The sequence below is a fragment of the Pleurodeles waltl genome, chromosome 3_1 (genome assembly GCF_031143425.1).
Source record: "Pleurodeles waltl isolate 20211129_DDA chromosome 3_1, aPleWal1.hap1.20221129, whole genome shotgun sequence".
Lineage (NCBI taxonomy): Eukaryota > Metazoa > Chordata > Amphibia > Caudata > Salamandridae > Pleurodeles > Pleurodeles waltl.
Genome location: NC_090440.1, coordinates 1,877,697,423 through 1,877,720,040, shown reverse-complemented (window position 1 = coordinate 1,877,720,040; position 22,618 = coordinate 1,877,697,423). Strand labels below are relative to the sequence as shown.

Genomic DNA, 22,618 nt, shown 5'->3' with positions numbered 1-22,618 from the left:
TAAAATGGAATGGGCTGTATTTTTGCCAAGCTTTTTGTGGGTTCTGCTCCCGTAAAGTTTCCCACAGTGAGGTGTCTAAGGCAAGAGGCATTTTGCCATTTTATCTCTCTCTCTTTAAACTGTGCTGTCAGCGTACATGCTCACTGAATGAGGTTCCCGTGGGAAAAGACACTCGCAGCTTTTGGAGCTATCGCTCACAACTATTCCATCGCCTTTTGGCCATTTAGCGCCACCCACACTGCTTCTATCCCCTACAGGCAGCCTATGAGAGGTTGGCTGTGAGATTCAGAACTGGTAAGCCTCTGCAATTTCAATTGAAGAAAGCTGAGGAGGGACACCCCAAACTTTGCATTTTTTGGCAAAAGTCCAAAGTGCTATCGACCAACTACGGGGACATCCACACAATCGTTGCCACCTACAGACTGGATCCTTTCACTTGGCACATCTTCTTTGTTGGGCACTACGTCAGTTCAGGCGGGCTTCTTCTGCACTTCTGCTTTAAGACACGCCACCCATGTGTGACATGAGTAGGGGATTAGGAGTACTTGCCAGTAGGGAAAAACACACAGAACAAAGAGAAATGAAGCAACTTACACTGAACCATTCCCAGGCCAAACACATTCTACGGTTTATTACACGTATTACATTCTTAAATAAAAATGCGTCACATAACCTTTTTTGCATAGATATCTTACAATTTACCAATTTAAAAAAGAATTATGAAACAGACCGGTAACAAAAATAAATTTTTTTCTTCATTAATAATTTTGTAACATTAACATACCAACCATCATATAATACAAATAATATTTTTTTAAATCTTAAGACTTTTGTACAGCAAAAAAAATAACTGACAAAGTAATATATTTATATATAAAAAGCTTAAAAAAAATAAAATGTAAAAAACAAAACAAAAAGATAACCAGAGGCAGAACCAAAGAGTTATAGGACAATGTACTTCTGAGATATAGTAGAAATACCAGAAAAAGGCCTGAGAGCATGTGACAGAGGATCTTTTCCAAATGTGCTTGGTTGACACATCTGGCAAAAACAAAAATTATAGTGCAAAATTAATTCCTTCAAGCAACGTGTTCTGTTTTTCTGTTCTGTTTTTTTTTTTCTCTGTGTGGAGAACATTCACAATTTTCAAAGATAAAATAAAATCCCCTTCATTCCACCGAAAGATGATGTAGTCGGAGTTCAAAAGAACCGACATACACCTCTTGGAAATTATTAAAAGGGAGTACCTTTACTTTTTTATTGGGTAGGGAATCGTTCAGCCGCAAAATGAGCTTTAAATGATGCACAATGGAAATTCAACATGACATATTCTGTAAGCATGACATCCCTGTTTCATATATGTAAAATTATTACAGAGAGGAGGTTGCCCATCTTAGTTGCCAGTCAGTGCCTCATCCAATGAGCAAAGGCTGGAAATTTTCTCTGAGTCGAGAATGCAAATACATGGTGGAGTTAGGCGTACACTGGAATGATAAGTGGGCTGGTATGGCATTTGGGGTTGTATGGGTAATGTAACCATGTAATTTTCCCCAATGAATCGTATTCAATTGCATTTATAGCAGACTCGTATTCAGCTGCATGTATAATGATTGACAGAAGGCAGCTATCACAAGGTAAGAGCCTTCCCACAATGCCACTGATGATGCGCACATGTTGCTAGGTACTAGCACTCAGATACGCCTAAGCAGCTGACACGTGAAACGATATGGCAGACAGCAGAGGGCCCTTGTCTAGTGAAATTCCAAAGACTGGAGGAAGAGGGGTGGCACGGGAACTATTAGAACAAGCTCCCTATGTCTTAGGAAAAGCCTGGCTGCTTTTAGCTCAGGAGCTCGCCATATACTTTGCTAGGTAAGGACGGGCTAAGCAACACTAGAAGCATTAGACGATATATCAAGATTCGGAGTATTAGCATTCGTGTGCCTTATTCCTTCTGACGGCACACTGGCTACCTCTGCATTTGTGAGTTTTTAAAAGACACCAGCAAATGCAATACAAACAGGAACTAACAGTGAATTGGGCGCATGAGGCTCTTGATAGACTGCCATCTACATAAAGGTTACATGGTGCCCATGGTGAGCTAGGATGGACACTGTGACTCGTGCTGTGAGGAGCTTTTCCAGACTATTAAATGACAAGCAAAATAAGTCATGCTTAGAAAGTTATATTTTAAATGGAAGAGATCCCTTAACACTTCTTGGGCTGCATGGCAGGACACTGCCTTATTTCAGTTATCAAGTGGGCTATACCTTCTCACTGCCATTTTAAGTCTTAGATACTGTTAACCCCCTGTATTCTCATTACAAGAACTGCTTGCCAAATCTGTTTGGTGGAGAAACTTTAAAAAAGACTTGCCTTGCCTTTCTATCAACTTTCACGTATTCAAAATATCTGACAGTCAACGGACCTGGAAACGCAACTGGAACTCAACCTAAAAACTGGAAAAAAAAGGTATAATGAGTTTCAAGTGCTGGTCTTTGTTTCAGTATTTAACATGTACTTCATGAGTGTTTTACCGTTAACTTTACTGAGTTGTTTATTATTATATTTGAAAATTGCGACTGGCCTCCACTGACATTTTGTATTTTTTTTGTTTATTTTTATGTACACACATAAATGGTCTTCCTACAAGGAGTTAGGGGTATGCCATTAAGAAAAATATAAAAATCGACAACCAGAAATACAGTTCTAATGAATATGTTCGACGGCTCCGAACAAGGAGCTGGTAAGAAGGCAGCAGTGTATTCCTCCTTTTTTGGATTTCTGCCTATCATGTATTAACACTACCAAAGTGAAGTGTGACCATTCTCTCGTTCTCATATACACAAACACCCTCTCTTGCTCTCTCAAACCTGTTAAACAGAGGGAACTGGAGGAAATTCAGTCTCTTTCCTGCCTGTGTAAGCAATACAGAATCGAAAAAAGTGCAAAATTTGCAGAACAATACACAAGGCTTGATCTTAAGAGGACTGTTTAAAAGGACAACACAAAAAGAGACTCAGGTGGACCGGATGCCAATATTCAGCCAATGGTAGAACTCTTACAAGCTTAAGAGTTGTCCTTGCACTTTCTTCAAGGAAAATATACCCACCCAGTCTTGTGTATCTTCGGAGTGAAATAGGAGGAGCCAGCCAGCATCGAAAAAGAGCTGTGCCATGAAATGGACACATGTCTCTACTTGCAGACAAGACGTCCACTTGAAGTGTTTAGATGTGGTGCAGAAAAGAACACAAGGTAAAACCTAGACACATTCCTGTAGCGACTGGATGGAATTATCGAGAAAGCAATAAAATTGTGCCATGAGGGAATACAGGCTATCACTCATCTTATTCACTTAACTGAGTGCACCAGTGGGAGGAGTTTGAAAAGCCTGGTCAGATATACGTGTTGGCGATTTGTAACCAAAGGAAGAGGTGACTGAGTAAAGAAGCAAAGTGAGCTGACACATTTTTGTCATTATATTGGCGACTATACCAACATGCCGCCAAGGGCAGACAGTTTGCTGATGCAAACATAGTCAGAAACTGTCAAACTTCAATAGAATAACTGCATTGTGGATCCAATGTACGTGTCACAATGTAATAAGAAACTAATCTACAGATAGACTGACCATGATTGTGTGCATGTGGACAGCCAAAAAGATCACTACTCTAGGCGCCCACCTACAAAAAGCCTTTTTGTGGTTTGTCTCTTACAACAGCTTTTGGCACATGTTAAAATGTTACAATGACCCAATGACAACCGTTAGGGCAAACAACAGGTCACCAGGACTGAATATAGAGGGTTTCTAACTATCACTGACTACAATGGAACTGAATTATTCAAACTGAACAATTGTTTCTTTTACATAAAATGTCCAAGACAGGCTTACTTGCCCGTACCAAGAAATGTTGATATGCACTAAATAAGTTCAGGAAAAAAGTCTGCAATCCCATGGCGTCAGACTCCCAAGAATGCAAAGTATGTTTAATGATCGTGTTTTTAACCCACTCATAAACAAAAATGCATTCTACAGCCAGGCGTTATGAACTGAATTCACTTGCTATGTTATGGTTCTCACCATGTTTTCCAGAAACTAAGCACACTACCCTTGGAGAAAGCTCTTCTTTTGAGGCTCCCTTCCTAATCTTCTAGGTCAGTGTGTGCTGTTAGTAGTCACAGCAGAAGTGGCTATATGTTATCAAGTGACCCTAAATGGTTGTCTTCACAGATCACCCAAGCGGAGTATCTTAGTCAATATTACTTTTGATGAGATTTTGAATAGTTGCCCTAACCACGCCTGCATTAAACTGTACAGTGTGCACACCACCTCTAAAAGTCCCATGTCAAGTCAACAGACCCTCAACAAAACAAGCAATGTCCCAATTAACCTGTATGTTTACAGGCTAATGGGAAGAGTGCAACAAAAAATGTTGAAAATATCAATTGTTTTGTTTAAGAAGTACAAATTTTCCCTTGTGTTCTGCAATAATTTATAGGAAAGTGGGAGACGACCGCAAAATGGCAGCAAGGTAGCATGATGGGCTCTCTTTTTCAAATGTGTTTATTTTCCTTATTCGCTGTTGATATTTTGAATCGCCACCCATGACGCAATTTCATTTGTAAGCTGAAGCAAGCATTTCTAGAAGCAATGGTATTCAGAGTGCTAAGGGAAAGGCAGAAGGTGCCACCTTGCAATTGCCGGAGACGGCGGTTGTGAGCAGGTACTGTAGGCTTACACAAAAAAGCTTTTCCAGTGGAGCTAATCTAGGGTATCTGTAGTTCTAGCTAAGCGTGCTAAGTAGGTTTGCTGCATTTAGACACAGCTAGGGCGTAAGTACCATAGCGTTCCCATCACACATTCTCACACATTCTGATGTCCATCTTCAGTGCTTGTGCCATTCCATTAAACAGCCTGATGGAATGACTAACTTTTTTCAAATGCTGAAGCAGAAATCTTCGAGATTGTCAGCAAGCAGTGCTTCAGGGATTCCTACGTATAACTACTTTTTAAAATCTTTGGAATAAAACAGAGATTACTTTCCTTCAATTAACATTATTTCCTTTCTGATAAAATGACAGGCAACGCCCCTCAACAGATGCTTAGATTTTGGTCCACATCTCACAGCCAGTCCTCGAAAGCCCTCCCTCCCCTAAAAAATATTTCAAAGGATAAGTAGATATTCTGGAACAGATGTAACCAAGCACACCACACATGGGATGCTGAATTCCCCGTTTCATGAAAGGTTCTGGGAGGAAGCTGTTAACTGAAGCGCCAAGGATTAACTGCTTGGCTCCTCTTGCATTGCTGTTTCAACAGTTCAGTTTTGCATCCCAAAGAGATATTTCTAACAGTCAAAGAGTCGAACAGTTAAAAGAAACTAGCCGGCAACTACGAAAGACATCCCTGGGGATACTTGTGGGGAAAGGTGCATTTGTTTTCTTGTTGCCAGACATGTCATGTAGGAAGGGTCAGAGAGCACACAAAATATACCACATGTTCGAAAGACCACCCCTTTAGTCTGCAAAGACCACAACTATGGTCCAGAGGCAAACTTTGGAGACTAGGTCAAACAGTTATCAACGCAACTTATGAACGACTCAATATTTTGCTAATATTTTAGTTAAAGAAGGTGACTGATTCAGAATTTAGGGTCAGCTTCTTTCCTGCAAGTGCCTAATCTGACCTAACTATTAAACTGTTATTTCTCCATAAGCGAAGATCAGATGAACAGTCCCACAATGTAGAGGCATACTTTTCACTAACTGCTCACCCTTCTAACATTTGGAAACATTTTAGAGTGCCCATGGTGAGTGAGAAAGGAGGTTTCTGAGTTTCTTTTATGATTGTTAAAGAATAAAGCTGTAAAGCCATTTTTTAATTTGAAGGAGTCCTCATGCTTCCATTGGTGGACCGTTTAATATTTTTGGCTTTTTTCTTTTTCTTGTTTCTTGTTAGACACTTAGACAAACTTTTAGGTACAAAATGCAGCTGCTCTGAGAACAAGTTCAAGTTTTTAAAGTCATTAATAGCAAGAATAACAAAGGGATTAACGCTGGGCGAGAGCAACATCCCATCAGTAACGAAAGAAACCTGGAGCCATGGCTGAATCACTGGTTCAAGTTGTTCATGTCTCTGCAATGCATGGCTGTGAAGATGACTCACCCATGGAAGAAAGACAGTGACGAAGCTTCTGCATGTGAAGTTATATATTTGAGTAATGCAATCTTGGTAAGAAGGCGAGGCCTCTGGAGGAACGCTGAAAGTTGTTGTTGTCCATTTCTTGGCCCCCTTTTATAATCAGTGCTAGCAGCTCCCAGAAATAACTAGTGCATATGGTATGCTACTGCCCAGAAAAATATAAACCATTAAAAAAAACGGTAAAAAACAGAAAATCCTTCTGATGCAGAACTTTTCTCCAAGTAGCCTAAAAAATGCAGGCCAACAAAAATAGGTGTCTTAGATATCACCTCATAGTCTGGTGCCATTAAGGCCAAAGGTGCTGGCGGAGAAAAGATCTTGACTGCTGCATCCCATGAGAAAGGACCACGCCAAGGACAGCCTGAGGATGCATCTGGAATCACAGATCCTCTAGAGAACTCAGACACAATATACAAATGAACCAAGAGGTTAGGATTGGCTACCAATTTGGTTTTCTAGTTCAAATGTGTTGTTAAAATCCTTTAAAAAGTAAATGTTAGTGCTACAAAGATGCAACAATAAGACAGTGTGGTCTCCTTCTGTCGAGCTGCATTAAAGTGAGCTAGGATGAGCTCCACCAAGCTGTCGCCCATCAGCTGGGCAGCCTCATGCATTCTCATTGAGTTTTGTGGCCGCAGGAGTAAACAGATCCAACAAAAGTTTCATATCAAATCTGCTGACAAGACTTTAATCTTCCAGACCAATCTGCTCAGCTCTTCCATCTCCTCTCATCTTCCTACATCAGTTAGGAGGCAAGGCGTGAAGCTGAACTTTTTTTGTACTGTGGAGTGTGCATGTGTGACAGTGTGCATGAACGTGGATGCACGAGTGAATGTCTTTGTGTTGAGTGGTTTACATGTGATAGTGTGGTTGTCTCCTGCAAGGCAATGTATAACTGTGAGCTTCACTTTTAACCAATGATTACTGAGTTCAATGCAGCCAAGTGAAACTGTGTGAGGATTTCAGGTGTCCTAGATGTGTCTCTTCATGTGAAGGGCAAGGTGATCAGACCTGGAAAAACACCTACAAAAATAAAAAGAGAAAAAGGTTTTAAATGGTATTGCTCTTGTGTCAGATACAAAAATATTTCACACTTTTAAAAAGCCAGGCGAAGTTAGACATAAAACTGTGAGAAGACTGCATCTAAGAATGTCTAAATATCTTGTCAATGCCTATGATATTCAGATGGAGAGGAGCTGTATGCTAACTGCAAAAATAAACATTCTTGAAAGTGAAAATGGGATATGGACAGATCTCTATGTTTTTATTGAATTACAGTATGTTGATATATCGTCAACCTAGTTCTCAATGGCAAAGAAGTTAAAAAGACTCGTTAAATACCAAACATTTGTTCTTTCTAATAGCTTTAGCATTTAAAATGATTTTTTACAAAAGCTCAGATTCCCGGGTCTATGTGGCACAAACAGAATGGGTAAACCACATGCAGGCCCCTACATTTTACACTTACTTCTAGATAAGGATTACATAGCAATCACAAATAGCTAATACACCTTCTCGGACCATGACATTATCACAACTACACTAAGGCCCACATGCACGAAGCATTTTGCACATCGCAAACGGCGAATCGGGCAGTTTGCGACGTGCAAAATGCAATTTGGGATGTACAGACCCATTTTTTTGCGATTCGGTAAGCTATTTACAGAATCACAAAAAGGGTTTGCGACTCGCAATTAGGAAGGGGTGTTCCCTTCCTAATTGCGAGTCACAGTCCCATGTATTATTGTTTTGTGACCGTGAATGCAGTCGCAAAACAATCTCAGTTAGCACCAGTTTCAAACTGGTGCTAACTCATTCGCAAACGGGAAGGGGTCCTGTTGTGAATGGCAGCAAAAATAATTTTTCAGAGCAGGGTTCTGAAAAAATGAAAAGAAAACTTTTAATTTTTTGTTTTTGAAATTCATCTCGTTTTCCTTTAAGGAAAACAGGATGCATGCATTTTTAAAAAAAAAATGCTTTATTTAAAAGCAGTAACAGACATGGTGGTCTGCTGTCTCCAGCAGGCCACCATACCTGTGAGGGCGGCCATTCCAAATGGGGTCGCAAATTGCGACCTAACTCATGAATACTCATGAGGTAGGTCATTTGCAACCCCATTGGGAATCGCAAACAGTGTCATTGACACTGTTGTACATCAGGTTTTGCAACTCGCAAATTGTGAGTCGCAAAACCTGAAGTTCGTACATGTGGCCCTAAATCTTTACAAGTTAAGAACATACCCTAGGACAAAACTAAACAATTACTTCATAAAAGCCTCAATTAAATGTGAAGAACTACATACAGATCAGGTTACTGCATACGTTGACATGAAAACAGAGCAGACGCTGATGTTAAAATGACCTCAAATTAGACGCAGAATTTAAGAGAGACAAAACATAAAGAAGTAGGTTAAGAAGTTCTCTCCAGTGCGGCAGGAAATGAATTGGTGTTTCCGGGTTCAAACAAACATTGTATGTAAAAAAATAGTTGCAGAATGGAGCTATGGGTTTAATGCAGAAGTTGACAAGGTCTTTTCTTAGAAATTAATGGATGGATCGATTAAAATTTCAAAGCAAAAATGGTTTTGGTCGTTTCATCAGTGCCTACACACAGCTGAAAGCAAAAATCTCCAGTCCGATGGCACACAGTGAAAATCAATGGGGCTACCCCAAACATCAGAGCATTTGACAGTGGAGTTCAATATATTGTGGGGCGCTAGCATGGGTGCTTCATGTAATTCTATGTTTAACGTACCGACAGCTTACTACAGATCTTCTGATTAAGGACAGTTTTCAGGAAGTGGTGCATGGGCTACAGAAGGGCTTTTGGGTTGGGAGGTTGGGGATGCAGTCCAGGGGTGGTGAAGCCCTGGGATCAACCCCTCTTCAAAGAAGATCAAGCCAAGTTTGAGGGTGTTCCATTAATATATTTTCTCTATTTGCTATACCTTTTCTCTACTAGGGATATGTGAGCAGCATAGGGGACACAATTTTGTGGGATTATTTATTTGATATGCAGCACTTATTCTATGGGTTCAGACTTGCGGCCTGGCACATATGTATACTATACATGCTGATGTAGAGGGTAATACGTGATTCGTTATCATTGTTGAATGTGGGGAGCGGCCACACCCACAAGAGGGGAAGCCTCAAGTGAGTCATGATAACCCTCCAGCCCCTCCCCTCCCTCAACAGTGGGAATAAATAGCTTATTTTACTTTTGTATGAAGTATACTTATTTTAAAATATATATATTTAATCAAATCCAGAATGCAAGCTGTTAAATGTCTGCAGAATGGTAAAATCACACTGAAGAGACCTCGTGACTATTAGGAGAGTTGTCCTCCTAGTTAAAGTAATTGTCACATGCAATCTGTGAGACAATAAAAATATTTTTCCAGTGTCTCTTGTGCTGTACTGTGGTAACAACCTCAATCTGACCTTTGCACTGTGGTAATAAATAAGTGAATGTGTGTTTATTAGTACAGTTGCTCTAAATAAGACGTGTTATTGGGCTGCATTTATTTTCACTGCCATGGTTGGTTTAATTGAAAATGAATTTGATCCCTATTCATATTCATTCTCTCCAAGCAAGAGCATTGAAACTTGAATTCAGTAAATTACAAAACTAGATCATTTATTTGGAGTGATACAAAAAACAGTGAATCTAGAAATAATCCATTAGCACCAAAGAATGAATGTAAACTGGTAAAGAACAAACTTTCCAGATACTGCCTGTCAGCTCAGTCATGACACACGTGCAAGTATAAATATGAGTCCAGGCTGCTTTAAATGCTACCTCAAATGTGAGCTGGAAGAGACCATATGCTGCCTTGACACTGATTGAAGGGGAAGAAAACCCCAAGTAGACCAATGTTTTAACACTAAACAAGTAACTGAGCGGTAGTGGATGTGGAGAACTCTATCTGGATTAGAGTGATCATTTTATATTGAGTGAAAAAGAGGGTCAGAGTTCTGCATGGTCAATATAAAAGCTCAGCGCTCACCTTACTTCTGGATTACTGAGAAGCTTCTTGACATCAGAAGAAGAGTTTCAGTTAAAAAGGGGTTTGATGTCATTCACATAAAAATCATGATTTGAGAGACCCACCTTGTCACTGTGGAAAACACTACGAGGATCCTCGTAAGAAAAAATGAAGTTCATTAATGCTCTTTGCAAGAGAAACAGTCGCCTTGTCAATAGTTTCACATCAATGGATGGCATGGTCTCAAAAGACTGTAAGACAAACCAGCACTAGGGCACAATAAACCATGTCATCTTACTTTTAGTGGATCAAATCCTGACATTTTACTTTTACACAGGATCCCGTTAGATTGTATGACTGCTGCTTTTTGCAACCTGAGTGTTATCTTTGGAAAGGCCAAGGATTCCTGGATGATCAATGGGAGCTGTGAGCCCCTTCACCTGGCCATCAACCATAAGAATCTTTGAAGAAGGGATATTGTGAACCCCTGCCTAACATTCAAGGATCTGGTGTCATCTACTCTAGATCAAGAGAAAATGGAATAAACTCACCCTCCTCTCAGGTGGGGATTCAAACAGGCTTCTTGTGCTTGGGCCATGTAGAGGAGAAAAAGAAACCCCTGGAGGATAGGTGGGATTTTCTCTTGTCTGCTCAAAAGCTCATTTTTAGGTCGAAGCCTACCAGACTATGCAGGTTTCTGGTTTGCTAACAATTTCTTGGGGACATTCTGAAAGCTTCCCTGGAAGTGCATTTCATCCATTGCCCACCACTGACTTTGCGTTTTGTAACTCACACATGCTTGTTTTGTATTTGCTGGCTTTATTTGTTTTAAGCTGTCCAGCTTCAGTTTGTCATTACTGTGGAGCATAGCCTATTTACTTATACTTTCAGTTAGCTTTCTGTACACAGGCCTTTAAGTCTTGCTCTTATCTTGTCACATTTGCTGTGCATTCAGACAGAGGTCAAATGTCAGGCCCTGTCCTCTGAGGGAGCTTTGTTTTCCACTTGTTTTCTCTGACTTCAGAGTCAGAGAATTGGCGTGACAATCTTGCTGTGAAAGAAAAAGTTTGTTTTCTAGCACACAACAAAATTTAAATGCCTGTAAATGAACTGTGCAGATATTTCAGAATATATCAGAATTACGAAAGCACAAATGAAGCACATTTTTGGTAAGTGTGGTGGAAACGAATAGTTTAATGTATGTCTCTGCAAATATATTGGTCATTTGTACTGAATTGTGTTGTCTGAAATGGCACCATGCATACTCCACACTATACCACTCCACTTTACAACACTTCACCCTATGTCCCTCAACTCTAAACTACGCCATTCTATGTCACAATACTCCATTCTGAGACAATCCACTCTGCGCCACTCCACTCTACGCTACTCTTTGACATGCCACTCCACTTTATGCCACTCCAATCTAAGCCAATCCACTCTATGCCACTCCACCCTATGCCCTCTATGACATGCCACTCCACTTTACGCCTCTCCACTCTATGCCCCTCCGCTCTACGCCACTCCACTTTATGTCACTCCATTTCACAACACAACTCTACTTCATTCTACAACACTTCACTCTACTCCACTCAATGCCACTCCAGTCTGACACTTTACTCCACTCCACTTTACACTCCTCCACTCTACAAACACTCTACTAAACTCTATGCCACTCCACTCTATGCCAAAAACTTTTGGTCATGCTGAACAGCCCAAAACATTTAGTCATGCTGAACAGCAGCACACTGGTGTACAACATTGCTAAGGCACATTTGCAAAGCCAATAGCTCTTGCATATGTGGGACCTACTGGCCTTGCCAATGCTTGTTCTCAACATGCTTCTGGTGGACCCACAAAAGCTTGGGTGTTAACACTTAATTGTCGGGGCTAGAAGATGCTGCAGAGCCTTGAGAGACCATAAGGAGCATGTTGATGAAGATAATTTAGTTTATTGCCGCTTCCAGCAGTCCTTGGTTGCTTGTGTTCTGGTTCAGGGAGTCCTGACTTGACAGTTCGAGCTGGACTCTTTCAATGGGAGCAGAATCAAGACTGATTTGCATATAGATCCGTCCAACCTGTGGGGATATGGTGTGCAGATTACTGATGAACTGGGATGCGGCTCCATGTAATTACCAGTGGCTAAGATTAATTTAAGCATTCCATCCATCACTCTTTTGTACACTTCAGTTTGTCACCCTAAGTGGGACGGGTATGCCCAGATGTGGTTTACGTGCACACTGTGTCACTAGAAACAAGCTGTACCCAGCTGATAACCCCACAAGTAGGGCAAAATCAGTCATGGGTATCTTGTGTTTTGGTTCAGGGAAGACCTGGTTTGGCAGTTTGGGAAGGAATGTTACAATTGGAGCAGGGCCAAGACTGATTTGCATATAGGTGGATACTGAGGTGGTATGGTGTGCGAAATAACAATGCACTGGGATGAGGCATTGGGTAAATACCAGTGGCTAAGATTAATTCAAGCTTTCCATCCATCACATTTTTATATACTTCAGTTTCTTCTGCAGAAGGAACTGTGCTTTACATATTCAGTAGTATCCATTGTCAGCCAAGGGATTTTAGTTCGTTCACAACTCTGTGTAAATACTCCCAGAAAGTAGTGAACTACAACTTTACTTTTGTACCCACCCTCTGCCACAGACTGTTTCTTCTGCTTTCAGTACCGTATATGCTCCTGCGGGAGTCAGATTATTCCACTACTGTCACAACTGCCTGTAGTTGGCTGCTAACAGTACTCCCATACCTGTATCCTTCCTCCAAAAGTTAACTCCGCAATATAAATAAAAAAGATGGGTGAATATAGCTGCATTCACTTTTTATTTGCATTTAATCTCTCACTTTATGACTAAAAAATTCCTCCTGTTTATTTCCGCAGAGGAACGCTTCTTTTTTCATTACAGTTTTGAAAACAACGCGTGCCCAGAATTTCCCCGAGGGCATGTGCTATGAAACAATGCCGTAGTGTTCATGACATAGAAAACACAGCTATTGCTAGCAAATAATAAACATCAGTCGAACCCGAGTCTTTCCATTTGCCATCCTGCTATACATAATGCATGGACTCTACGTAGCCTCCATCACTGTTTCTGCTCTCACATTAAGAGCACCCCCTTTCTTTGTTCCATGCAGTGATCAGGGCTTTAAATGGGCCGGGACTGTCCGGTACTGAGTACCGGCACTTTTTTATTTTGAGAAGGAGAGTACCCGCACATCTCAAGAAAAACGTAATACTTTTAATTGGAGAGTTCTGGCACTTCTCGGAAACAAGCAGGTACTCTAGCACAGAGTACCTGCACTTTAATTTTTCCATTTCAAGCACTGGCCAGTGACACCACAGAGACCAGATGTTCTTACCTGTCGCAATGGTTGCATTTGAAGGGCTTGGCTCCTGTGTGCTTCCTGTAGTGCCGCGTGAGCTCGTCGCTTCGTGCAAAACGCCACTCACAACCTTCCCAGGAGCACTTGTATGGTTTTTCACCTGTGAGACACAGAACAAGAGCAGTCAGTGGACTGGTAAAGGCCCATGTGCTGTAAAACCCTAAAATGACAGGATAGGACTGCTTGACAGTGAGAGCAGAGAAAACCATCTAGTGAAGGAGGTACAGGTGATGTCTGTAGCGAAATAATAACGTAACTAAACTAGAAGAGTACAAAGGGGAAAGTTGGATAGATCTGATTACATTTTAAACCCTTAAAGTAGAAAGAGGACGGCCAAGTTTTTCACAATTCATGAGTAAAACCAAGAAGTACAAAAAACATCTTAAATGTTGGTGTGCTCTCCACGCCAACTACTGTTAGTCCATAAGACATATGACCAATTTTCCTTGAGTTGCACTTAAAACTGTAGACTGAAGATTAAAGACACATCAATATGGTCACAAGCTTGACTTGACATTTACTTCCATCTTGAGGAAAGAGGAGCATGGTATCTTGGTTTTCCAAGCCTCTCCCACCCAACTTCTATCAGCTCCTCTGAGTCTCAAAGGCGGTGCAGAGGACTGTAGTGACACAATCACGTCACGTGTGAAATAAGCATATGCTTATTTCAATATACCAGAGCTACTCAGTAATAGGAAACACACAACACAGGAAAATCCCCACACCCGGTTCTTCACCACTGTTTCCTCCCTCTGTTGCTGGTTCACCCCCTGCATTCCAACTTCAAATCTTACATCAGGTTTAAACACTGTTGCCATCGCAGGCATCATGCATAGGCTAACAGTATAATTGTGTATTTACATCATTACATCTTCCTTTTTGCCAAAACAAAACAAAATATAGTAATCAAAAACACAAAGATCATTAGGAATACTTATAATAATATACATTTCGCAAATAACAACTGTATCTTACACGGAAAACCATAGTTCGAACCCTTTTTTCATTTCCTACAATATGTCATACAACGCAGGTGTGAAACCTACTAGATTTGACTACAGTTCTACTACTTTTTATTCTGTAATTATCTTTAGATGAGTCAACAACAAACTGACTTTCTTTTCCATTCTTATGTCCTGGATTTATATTTTCATAGTCAAAATCAAATGCTAGTGGCTTGTTCTCATGACCCATTCCTTCAGACTTAAGACCACTACCGTTATCAATCTCAAGCACTGATGTTCCAACTTTAACTACCTTAGCCAGATTCCACCAATGACTACCACTAATTTTAATGGCATTCTCACAATTTTTTCCGCTCTGACCGGTTTGCTGAATTTACTCTTTCCTTTCTGGACATGAACAGACACTTTTATAAGGACCAAGTCACCAATCTTGACCTCAACCGGTTTGGCATTTTTTCTTTTGTCATACCCAATCTTTTGCTTATTTCGAGAGACTTGAACATTTTCGTTTACAACCTCATCAACTGCTCAACATCTGATTCGCCTTTTGTCCATTTCAACATCCACGCCAGACTGATACTAGTATTAGGTGTTCTTCCCCTCAGAACTTCAAATTGAGAAGTTTTTATGGTGGAACGAGGTGTGGTCCTGTAAAACCATAACATACTATGAACTGCTTTCACAGCATCAACATTCTAGGTTATTTGGCCCATCTGATACACTCCCCCACCACCACTCTATTCATCCTCACAACAAGTCCATTTGTCTGAGGGTGGTACAAAGAACTCCTAAGATGTTTGACATATTTTTCAAGAAAACTCTCAATTTCCTTACATACAAAGTGTGTACCATTGTCAGAGACTATGTATTCAAGAAGGCCTTCTCTTATAAATATTTCTCTAAGAAAGGTTATAATGGCATTAGTGTTACAATCTTTGACCATCTTTAATTCTGGACATTTTGAACAGCAGTCCATGAGAACCACAATAACCACTATCTTAACCCTCCTGGTGAAGAATCATATGGCCCCATAATGCCTATGCCTAGTTTAATTCATGGGCCATCAGGACATTCAATAGGCACAAGAGGGGGTGTAGACAATCTAAGGCTTTTGTATGTTGATTTACATATTACACAACTCTCCACTGTTTCGTCAACGTCAGTGTCCATACGTGGCCACCAAAACGACTCACAAATCCAGCTCTTAGTTAGAGACACCCCCAGATGAATGACCCTCATGAGCATTGTCAATAATGTTTTTTTCTCATTGCATTAGGTGGAATTACCTTATTTGTCCTTAAAAACATTCCATCCTCAACAGAGATCTCATCACTGACTTTACAATATGGCTGTACTAATTGTGAAAGTGCTTTTTTCCTGGGCCAACCTCTTTTGACCATGTCTATTATCTGCTGTAACAGTTGATCTCCTGACATTGCTTCTTTCCGTGCTGCCTCATAACACACCTTAAGTTTAGGAATTTCAAGACAGGCTACCCGGCAATCTTCAAAATCCTTTTCTAACAAGTCAGCCAGTCTCACAACACCATCACTTTCCTCATACTTTTTGCATGGAAAACAGGACAGGAAATCCGCTCTCCCGTTCCATCCACAAGGAATGTGTGTGACATTAAACTTGTATTGCATGAGTTAGGAGAATAGCCTTAATATATGTGGAGAGCAAACCTTGCTACCTGCTACACATTAAATGTTTTACCAAAGGTTTGTGATCGGTTAGTAATATGAAATGCCTTTCCCACACATAAGTGCGGAATTTTTCAACTGTCCAGTAACATGCAAGCAACTCTCTCTCGATCACAGAATATTGTAACTCTGCCTCCCTTAGTACCCTGTAAGCAAAGGCTATCATGAGTTCCTTGTTTCCATAAATTTGCGTAAGTGTAGCACCAAGACTCACCTGACTGGCATGTACAGTAATACAACAAGACAACTTTGGGTCAAAAGGTTTGAGAGCTTCACTTTGACTCAAATCCACATGGATATGTTAAAAAACCATATCACACTTGTCACACAAGGCAAATGTTGTCCTTTTACTTAGAAGATCACTAATGGGTATTACTTTGGAAGCAAAGTGAGGGATAAATTGCGAACAGAATTCACATTTTGCTAAAAAAGATTTTACACCAGCCTTGTCAGTGGGAGGTGAAGCTCCAACAATGGATTCAACTAAACCCTTTCTGGGACTCAAACCATCCTTAGAAGTTACATGTCCCAAGTATTCCACTTTACTGCAAAAAACATATATATTTTTCTTTTTTTTAAAACTACTCCATGGTTTTCAAAAATACTCAATACATGTTCCAGGATGACGTTGTGCTTTTCAACATTCTTTGCATAAATTAAAACATTGTCCTGGAAAGCCAGGACTCCTTCAACATCTTTCGAAGGATTATACATGACCCTCTGAAATACAGAGGCCAATCCAAAAAGCATTGTGCAATATCGGAAAACTCCAACATGGGAAATGAACACTGTTAAATGTCTGGAAGATGAATGCAGTTCTACTTGGGGGTACGCACCTGCAAGATCAAGTTTAGAAAATATAGTGGCACCTATAGTACATGCAAATAAATCAGAAATTTTGGGCAGTGAATGGGAATCAACCCACATTTCTTCTAAGATCCACATAAACATGCAATCTCCCACACTGTTTATGTGCCACAACCAAAGGAGTTAGCCAAAGAGAGGATTCAGCTGGCTCAGTGATCCCCTTTTCACAGAGGCTTCTCAGTTCTATCTCAAGCCCATCTCTAACACAAAAACAGTGGGAAACCTTTTTCTTCACCTACTTGCCAGATCCTCATTGTCAATCACCAAATCTTGGTCTTTGGCCCCAGGTCTGAGAATCATTCCAAACATCCCTTGATGGAACCAGCCTAGTATGTTTACACCGTTCACTGCCACATATAATTTCCTTTTGATTCTCCTTCCTTTGAATTCCATAACATCCTCAATATACCCTAATAACTATATCCCCCATCCCTCATAAGAGACCGGAGAATGGTTAGATGGAAGTAACGATCTGTCACCCCACTTTTCAGTGAACGTGGAATGAGTAATCATGGTGACTTTGACTCATAAATCATGTAGAGTTTCAGTACTTTATCTCCAACCTAAATGTTGACCATAGGATCTACATACCTGGATAGATCACCTGTTATCGGTTCTTTGGCATCATTACCAATAGCTAGGAGAAGATCTTGCATTCCCAAACCATCATCATCAGAATCACCTATGCAAGCAACTGACCTTTTTGAGTTTTTTTTCAAACAAACCTTTGCAAAGTGACCGTTTTTGTTGTTTTTTTACAAAAATTGCACATTACATTTATGGCGGGCCACCTACCACCCTTTATATGAGGCATTCCCACACCTAAAACAAAACTTTTCATCTTTTTCATCTTGATGAGGATGATTTTCATCTTTCATATTTTTTATAGCATTATATTTTTGGTAGAATTGAGTTTCTGGTGAGCTTTCAATATTTGTACTGTATCCACAGTTTCAGTGGGCTTATCATTCAATTCTTTACCTGAAATTTGTGACATTTCAATGCTTTTAGCCACTTTGATAGTCTCATCAAGTGTGAGATTATTTAATGACAGAGGTTCCTGTCTAATTTGTTTGTCTTTACAATGACACACAAACCGGTCCCTAATTAGTTGATCAGTGAAGTTCTCAAATTGGCATTCTGCAATCAATCTTTTCAACGCAGAAACATATGCATCAACATTCTCCTTAGATCCTTGTTTTTGTTTAAAAAATGAATGCCACAAAACCACTAAACTAGGCTGTTTATCAAAGCACAGTTTTGAGTTTTTTTTACTGTCTCGAGATATTTGTCACTGTCTTCATTTTCATTCTGTGCCAAGTCAGGTGGGTTTTGGTAAACTGATTTACCTTCAAAACCTAATGAGTATAATAGTAAACATTTCGTCCTCTCAACCCTAAACTTGGAAGCTCCAATTGCACCTAAACAGGTCTTTAAAGTATCAAGCCACACCCCCACTTAACTGGAGGCTCACGAGGTGTTTCTAAAAATGCTAGAGGAGCAACTAATTGCACTGAACGATTTTTGTGCTTCTTGATGTTGTGGATTTAAAAGAAAAGTTAACTTTTTACACAAAGGTTGGTAAATCACGGCTACTTACCACAAAAAATGCAAAATAATGTGTTATTTTCGCACAGGTCATATACTTATATTCAATGTACAAGGTAAAAATGACCTATTAATAACATATATATTTGTGTAGCAATTTAATACTCCACGAATGTGTGCGTATCAACGAAAAAACACAAAAGCCAAGTTAATTAGATGCTCACTGGACATGGAGATATCGATAAGCAGAATAATTTGGTGTGCCTATCACTGATTTACACTAGCACAATGTTTTTGGACTGTAGTATTTTTTAAATGATGTGTGCATCACCGATGTGCAGGGCATTTAGAAGAGTTACTTCTATGGGCTGAAACAAATAAAACAACTCTAAAGAGACGTCACGCAAGGGAAATGACCTGTAAATGTTACCTTGCATATGTCCTGGTGGATAGGCTAATCAATTGTAAGACCCAGTGACATTTCCAATTGTATAAAAAAACAACCTGAAAAATGATGAGGGGAAAAAATGATGTTGCCCTACTGAACTGGAACGATGGTGTGCGTTTCAAAGTATTTCAGCTCTCTGATTCTTTCAATGAGACATGCCCTTCACCCCTATTTTACAGTAAGCACCATCACTGGTGCTATTAAAGCTCAAGCCCTATCACACATTGGTTTTGCCGGTGCTTTTTTATGTGTTTTCAACCGCACCAATATGCTAACCTACGGCACTGTAACTCCACAAAGAAGCAACGAAAGGGATAATAACATTTATGTATAAGGACATAAGTTTTCCCTCTGTAATGATTGCTGGGGTTCGCAGCCTTTTTGTTCTATTTACAAGCTGACCCCACATTTTCTTCCAGAGGACTCAGCATCTGTGGATCCACTTGAGCTGCTCCATGGGTTTCTGTGTTTCACACCATCAGGGCACATGGCTTTGGTGACCTGGGGGTGCCTCCAAAATGTTCCCCATCCATAGCACAAAGTAACTCCACAAAGATAACATTGTTTTGTTTTAAGCAGAAACATGTTACTGCACTAATAAAAAGGTAACATTACTTAACTGCAAGCTTTAAATATGTCTAGACATATTTAAACATTGGCATCTTTATAAAATAATTGGGAAAAATTCTGAGGGGGGCCCAATGATTTTTATTTTTCAACTGGGGGGGGGGGGGCGCGGCATAAAACAAGTTTGGAGACCACTGCTCTAGAGCAACCCACTGATCCTCCATGGTACATTCATATTCTTGCTTGCATACTGGCTTCTGGCTGGCACATACACACAGGTCAAAGCAATACCTGGGCATAAACACTGGCCTAATTTAGTTTACTCCCACGAACAGATATTCTTTAGATCTCCTTGGAAATAGCTCATCACAAACCAACATGTTTGAGCTGTGTGAGACTAACTCACACTCTATGGCTCGCTGTTGTTGCCCCATTTTGCGCTCTGCTAAGGATTATCTGGAAGACTCAGAGGTCACACTCAGGGCAACTGCCAGGTCACCCATGAAGATGGCTTTACAACTTAGACATTGGATCATATTTTTGGCACCCTAAATCCACTGTACTACAGTGGGGGGGAATTCCAGTTCACTTTTGGTTTGGCGGTGGGGCGAGAGCACTTGAAACGTGTGTGCTCCGTGATATTTCCAGAAGATTCCCAGCTTGTGCTCATGTCCACTGAGTTGTCTCTCTTCTCCCAAAACCCATGATCTGAGAAACTCGGGCAAAGGGCAGATATTTCGTTTCATACTTGATATATTCTAACACCGTCTGCCACCTTGATTTCCATTAACAGCATACTGTCAACTCTATCACAGAAATCAAAATCAAACCCACAGGCTTGAGAGGACTTGCGCACTTAAAGGAGTGTATAACATTGTCACTATGCCACAATGTTATTGGTATAGTTACGCTTTTCTTACTGTGTAGGTGCTACAAACTTTTTCATAGCTCGGCCCGAGGCGCTGCTACTCTTCTGTTACGTGCTGCATACTCCCATCTGAAATAAAGATTCATTCCTTTTTAGAAATAAGGTTCATTCTAGGCATTGACGTCATTGTATGCAACTTCCAGTTCACCCTGGGCTGAGTCCCAAACCTAGTACCTTCCCCCAGATAGTAAGCCTAGACTGCTCCACGAACCTATCCTTAGACAGCCATGGCACAAAGGGAAAGGGAGTTGCATGATCACCTGGATGGGGTAGAATAGTGTGGGTGGCTGAGGAACTGGTAAATGTACCCATGACTTTTGCTACCCGGTAACCACTGGCTTGAAATATTCTCCCATCATGAAATACAGGCTGTCGTCAGAACTAGAGCACAGTCCAAACACTGTACACTATGCTTTATTGATGACCCTAAGTTTTACATGCAACCTATAGGGCCAACGTATCCTAATGGGCAATGGGCCGCTCTACGTTTTCAATTGAAAAGTGGAGTAGTAATGTTCTGTTACCACCAACACTAATAGGCTGATCATCAAGGATGAGAGACAACCCAGTCGGCTGGCCAGTGCCTATGCTCACATCTGACTAATTTACCTGCTCTCCTCTTTCCTATTCCTTAATTATCCTACGAGACAGATATTTTTCTGTTTCCAGAAATCTTTGGTGAGCCTTATTTTTGTAAGTTACATCCAGAAATTTGAAATGTTGTTTTTCGCAGAACATTATATTTCAAATAAAGAAACGTAGAACCATGAACCTTTCTAAAAGCGGATAAACAGACGTGGAAAGGAAAACTACTCTGCTTCTATTGCTCTGGCCAGGATCATACCAAGCCATGTATTTGTCAAAAAGACGACTTTAATGTTCTAATTCCACAGAATACTTGAAAAACAATCAGATATGGTTCACTGCTACTAGTAGTTTCTTCTTGTCTCAATGTTTTGGCTGATGGTTCAGTAGATACAGCTCCACTTGCTGTCATGGGTACTCTCATGCCTATCACATACCCACCCAATTGGTATTCTAGGTAGTTCATTTTGTTCTTCAACAAACTGCTTGGACATTCAGAGCTGCTGAACCCATTTCTCAAGCCGAGGTTTGCCTCTATACACATTCATTGACATACAGTTCCCACCAAGCCTCTCTGGACCTGTATTTTATTCTCTGGGTGCATGTTTCACTATTTCACGCTCACTTAAAGAGAAAGGTTTGCCCAGCTACTGACAACCTCTTAGAAGGAAAGCAGAGCCTAGCTACTGACATCCATCTTAGAGGGATGGTAGTGCTTCGCTACTGACATCCTTCATGTCACTGGTATCAACTGATGGATTCAGTTTTCACAGAACTCCACAATGCTCTCGAAGGGTACCTGCCCTATAAGAGTGCAAAGGACCAGACATCAGTGTCGCACAAATACAGCCTCTATGGGTAGTAGCAGCAATACAAGGTTCATACATGAGCCACAGTAGTCTCTTGGCCCCCAGGCTCACTTCCTCAAATTCAGCTGACAACAGTTCTTATAATGGTGGAGGACAAACTCATTCCCTCTCTCTACATCTTTAAATCACCGCACAATGCCCCTTATGGAAAGAAATGGCCTACTTGTTATCTCGCATTCCTGCAATTCCTAACAACCTCTGATTTAATTCTTCAGGTGCATGCCTAGGATGCCTCTTGAAAGGGTAGTGTCTCTCACTCAGAAAGGTGCTTTTTACTATCAACCATGTGGCCTGAATGCAGGGCTGCAGAAACAGTTTCATGCTGATCCTAGTCATCCATCCAGAATGGGTTGGAGTTCACTAGCACTTCTGCATTGGACACCATGATGACCATCGCTGTTGTCTGGTATGGAGATGACTGGTACTCCATAATAAATGAACTGAACTCTATGATTATCCTTTTTGAAGGGTCCAAACTTTCTTAAGGTTCCTACTTGCACGGGTTGGTCTGTTTGCTACTTCTTGAACAGACAGCAGCTATTCTGTCATCTT

The 22,618-nt window shown here is 40.6% G+C and overlaps 1 protein-coding gene across 1 annotated transcript in view; it reads right to left on the bottom strand.

The window, feature by feature from the left end:
- Nucleotides 1-603: 603 nt before the first annotated feature.
- Nucleotides 604-22,618, bottom strand: part of KLF7 (KLF transcription factor 7) — a 196,964-nt gene continuing 174,949 nt past the window's right edge. Inside the window, exons 3-4 of the mRNA XM_069225971.1 lie at nucleotides 13,563-13,686; nucleotides 604-7,225 (exon numbers count right to left, since the gene is read on the bottom strand). Of these exons, the coding sequence (XP_069082072.1) occupies nucleotides 7,174-7,225; nucleotides 13,563-13,686 (176 nt within the window). The 3' untranslated portion in view covers nucleotides 604-7,173. The remainder of the gene's footprint in view (nucleotides 7,226-13,562; nucleotides 13,687-22,618) is intronic.